Genomic DNA, 4,978 nt, shown 5'->3' with positions numbered 1-4,978 from the left:
ATATACAGTTGAGAAGAAAAAACCTCTCCCAACGTTGAGAACCAATTTGTGATCAGGTCAATCATCCCGACCAACCTGGGACACTGTAAAAACAGATGTGCCAGAGTTTCAGACTCAGCACAAAATGGACACTCCTCCCCAACAGTAGGGTCCAGGTGTACCAGATGCATGTTAGTGGCTATAGCTCCATGTATTATCCTCCATTGGAGGTCAGCTGTCCTCTTATCAATAGGCAGTTTGTACAGTGATCGCCAACAGCCTTTTGGAGAGGCACCTGGACCAAGCACATCCGCCCACCTCGTCGATTTGACCCCTTCCAGGGAAGATGCATGGGACACCTTTACACATACTCTGTACATGGCCTTCTTTCCCACCTCCTTGAACTCCCCCAGCTCCGGGGTATCGAAGGAAAGCAGCATCCCCACGTCCTCCACGAATGCCCCCGCTGCAGCACTAACAATCAGTGCAGGGAACACATAATCCAGACCCTCCTTCCACCGATCACAATTGGAAATGTCAGTCACATACTGCAGATGAAGCACTGGCAGGGAGTCACAGACTTCAGCGACGACCTTCCTCAGTAGGCGAGATGATCTGATCCCCGCTCTTTCTCCCAGCTCCTCCAACGATCTATTCCTGTTCCGCATCAGATGACCCAGTTTAGTACACCCCACACCTAACAGGCATGAACGTAGGCTAGCTGAACCCAGAACACGGGACTGGATGGCAGTGTTGTGAAAAAGAGGCTCTTCAAAAAGCCACATCCCTGGTGGCGTGCTGGCCTTACGAGACTTCACAAAAACTCTCCAAGCCTGCATAACAGACTCATAAAATGGAGTCAGGCCAGGCAAATCACCCCCCCTCCAGTTTTAAGAGGAAAAGGTGCTTATCTAAGCCCAAACAGCCAACTCTCCTCATCAATATATAGGCTGTGTCGACCCAGCTAGAACCGTCTCTGTACAACAGCCTCTGGGCTGCATGAAGCCGGAAAGCCATGATCCTAGAGGAAATATCCACCAAACCTTGCCCACCCTCGTGTAGTGGCAGGTACAGGGCTGCAGCTTTAATCCAGTGTTGTCCAGACCAGAAGAAATTGACAAGGGTCCTCTGAAGCTCTTGAATCAGACCCTTTGGTGGCTGTAAAATCATTAGTCTGTGCCACAGGGTAGAGGCAGCAAGATTATTAGCTACCAGTACCCTTCCCCTATAAGACAGCTGAGGCAGCACCCATTTCCATCTTGACAGTCTGGCACACACTTTCTCCACTACACCCTCCCAGTTCTTTTTCTGAAAGACATCAGAGCCTAGAAAAAACCCCCAAAGTCTTCATCCCATCTCTGCCCCACTGAAGCCCCCCTGGTAACCGTGGAGTGGACCCTATCTGAAGCTGACCTGCCCACAGCGCTTCACTCTTTCCCCAATTGACTCTAGCTGAGGAGGCCCCCTCATACACCTTTAGAGCATTTGAGAGAACTTTAACATCCTCAGCCCCTGTAATAAAAACTGTCACGTCATCTGCATACGCAGACAGTGCTATCGTGGGACCCTTCATTACACCTGGCACAGAGAAACCAGTAAGCCTCGCTCTTAAAAAACAAAGCATTGGTTCAATCGCCAGACTGTATAACTGCCCTGAAATTGGGCATCCCTGCCTGATGCCCCTTTGGACAGGGATTGGGCAGCTCAAACCACCCCCCACCTTCACCATACACGAGGCCCCAGCATACAGTAAATTCATCCACGACAAAAAAACATCCCCAAACCCAAAGGCTTTCATTGTTTTAAACAAGTACTGGTGGTCCACACGGTCAAAAGCCTTCTCCTGATCCAACGAAAGTAAACCCACATTTACATCAAGACAGTTTACAAATGTCTAAAACATCTCTTATCAGAAACAAATTGTCAACAATAGAGCGATCAGGTACACAGTAAGACTGGTCCTTGTGGACCAACAATCCCAAATACTCTTTCAACCTGTTTGAGAGACATTTAGAAACAATTTTATATTCTGCGCACAGCAACGCAACAGGTCTCCAATTTTTTATGAGAGCCAAATCCCCCTTTTTTGGCAATAATGAAAGCACCGCACGTTGACAGGATACAGGAAGAGAACCCTCATTAAAAGATTCACACACCACTTCATAAAAATCCTCCCCAATAGACCCCCAAAAGTGCTTATAAAACTCAGATGGTAAACCATCAATGCCAGGGGCTCGGCCTGTTGAGAGCTGCATAACTGCTGTGGACAGCTCTTGCAGTGTAATGTCAGAGTCCAATGCGACTCTCTGCTCAGGTCCCAATTGAGGAAGACCGTGTAGCAACTGTTCAGTACACAGAGAGTCACAATCCTCCGCCTTATAGAGGGCAGAGTAGAAATCCACTGCATGTTGACGCATTTCACTGTCATCCGTGGTCACCTTCCTATCAGGGAGACGAAGGCAGACCATCTGTTTACGTTGCAGTGTCGACTGTCCTAGGTTAAAAAAGAAAGCGCTAGGAGCATCCATATCCTTGAGGGAAGCGAAACGAGACCTAATCAAGGCACCCTTCACTCTTTCATGCAGAAACAATCTCAGTTCATGTCTCTTGTCCTGTAAATTCATGACTAATCCAGGGTCGTTCTGAGTGAGCAGCTTCAATTCAATAGATTTGATGTCCTGTTCAAGGGCCTTGATAGTCTCTTTGACTTCAATTCGAGACAGAGCAGTATACTGTTGACAAAATAATCGTATTTGGGCCTTCCCAACCTCCCACCATTGTCTCAAGGACTCAAAATTTCCTTTTGTAACCCTCCATTTTTCCCAAAACAACAAAAACCTTTCACAAAACATGACATCATGTAACAATTTAACATTAAAATACCAGTACGATGATGACCTTCGTGGACAGGACAAATGAATATCAACAGTAACAAAATGGTGATCAGAGAAACCCACAGGAGTAATGTCACATCTTCCAACCCTACTACAGTAGTGATCAGATATATACAACCTGTCTAACCTTGCTGCACTGACACGACCTTCATTGATTTTTAGCCATGTGTACTGCCTAACTTTTGCATTCCTGACTCTCCACACATCAGAAAGCTCAAACTCAGTTAGTAGACCAGACAGGCAAGTGGCTGACCGCAGGTGAGGTTCTTCAGCGGTGCGATCAACAGTAAAATCCACTGTACAGTTCCAGTCCCCCCCTAAAACCATACAACCCTCTTGGTCACACTGTCTTAAAGTTTCCTTTATTTTATCAAATACAGCAATACGCTCTGTACCCTCATTAGGAGCATAAACATTCAAAAAAAAAAAAAAAAACCCATAACCTCCGCCTTGACCAATAAAACCCGTCCCTTGACAATCTCTGTTGTAGATACCACAGTCACCCCTAAGCCTGAAGAAAACAAGATTGCCACCCCAGCACTGAAATTAGTACCATGACTGAGTATATGCTGCCCCTCCCACCACATACCCCAGTCAACCTTATTTTCCTCATCACTATGTGTCTCCTGTAGAAAAACTACATTAAGCCTTTTCTGTTTTATTATTTCTAATACCCAAGCCCTCTTATTCCTGTCCCTTCCACCATTAATATTGAGAGAACCTACCCTTAGTACCTCCATATAGAAAAGAGAAAGGAAAAGCAGAAGAAACCACAGAGAAACCAAAGAGAAAAAAGAAGACACCCTCTGAAGCATGATCAACATCATTGTTTAAATTTTCTCTTACCCTGACCACGTTTCCCAGCACCTTTTGCTGCTGTAACAGCAGTAACAAATTTCCTCAAGCGAAACCGCTTCTTCTCACTTAACTGGTCTAACCCCACCGTCTTCTGTAACATCACAGCTGACCTCACAAACTTATCAACATCAAAATATTCTGCCAATTTGACAGGTTTCCCAAAAGTCTGATCCAAAAACCTATTTACCTCCTCTAGATCATAAATTGAGTCGTCACCAGCTGCTATCATACCAATAGAGATATCCATATCCTGCTCCTCCTCAACTGAGGCCACAGACCCCTGACTCACTTCTAACACATCCCTTTCATCACTCCCCACTTGCAGCCCATCACTCGTACCAGGCATCTCCTCCACTACCTGGGAGACTAGCTCTACCTGAACCCTATTACTAATAGTGGGCATCTCCTCCACTACCTGGGAGACTAGCCCCACCTGAACCCTATTACTAGTAGTGGGCATCTCCTCCACTACCTGGGAGACTAGCCCCACCTGAACCCTATTAGTCGTAGTGGGCATCTCCTCCACTACCTGAGAGACTAGCCCCACCTGTACCCTATTACTAGTAGTGGGCATCTCCTCCACTACCTGGGAGTCTACCTCCACATGAACCCCCTCCTTTACCCCGTTACTCGTAGTGGGCATCTCCTCCACTACCTGGGAGACTAGCTCCATATGAACCCCCTCCTGTACCCCAGCACTCGTACTGGGCACCTCCTCACCAGTCTGAGGAACTGGCTCTTCAGATCTATCCTTGCTTTCTACAACAAAATGTTTCTGCTGCATAACATTTCCCTCTAACACAAGTTGCAACTCCGTGTCCTCAACATGGATAACTTGTTCCTCAGCAGCAGGTGCTTGTGGCTGCTCAACCGCTGTCGGCCCCCCTCTCCCTACATCAGTGGGCCCAGGCGTTACGAGGACCACCTGCGCCCCTCCCTCTGCCTTCTCCCTTTTCGGGCAAGCATGTCGCTTATGACCAACATCCCCACACTCAAAACACCGTTGACTACCCGTACTAGCATAAGCCATATACAATCTATTGTCATACTTGACTTTAAACGCTAACTCCAAAGTCTGCTCCGGTGAGTCCAAAAACATAAACACCTGTCGCCGAAAAGACATAACCTGTTTCAACGCCGGGTGTTTGCAACCCAACGGGACAACTTTAATTGAACTTGCAAACTTCCCAAAGCGCAATAACTCGCGCTCCAATAGCTCATTTGGAATAAACGGCGGTACATTTGAA

General features: G+C 46.9%; 1 protein-coding gene across 1 annotated transcript in view; it reads right to left on the bottom strand.

Annotated features, from left to right (window-relative positions):
• Window positions 1-1,323: 1,323 nt before the first annotated feature.
• tyw1 (tRNA-yW synthesizing protein 1 homolog (S. cerevisiae)) overlaps window positions 1,324-4,978 on the bottom strand; it is a gene marked incomplete at its 5' end in the record, with an annotated part of 104,465 nt that continues 100,810 nt past the window's right edge. The window contains one exon of the mRNA XM_045703391.1: window positions 1,324-1,974. Coding sequence (XP_045559347.1) covers window positions 1,854-1,974 — 121 coding nt within the window. The remainder of the gene's footprint in view (window positions 1,975-4,978) is intronic.

Source organism: Salmo salar, chromosome ssa20 (genome assembly GCF_905237065.1).
Source record: "Salmo salar chromosome ssa20, Ssal_v3.1, whole genome shotgun sequence".
NCBI classification, from domain to species: domain Eukaryota; kingdom Metazoa; phylum Chordata; class Actinopteri; order Salmoniformes; family Salmonidae; genus Salmo; species Salmo salar.
Note: the sequence above shows the minus strand (reverse complement) of the source record. Positions and strands in the feature narration are given on the sequence as shown.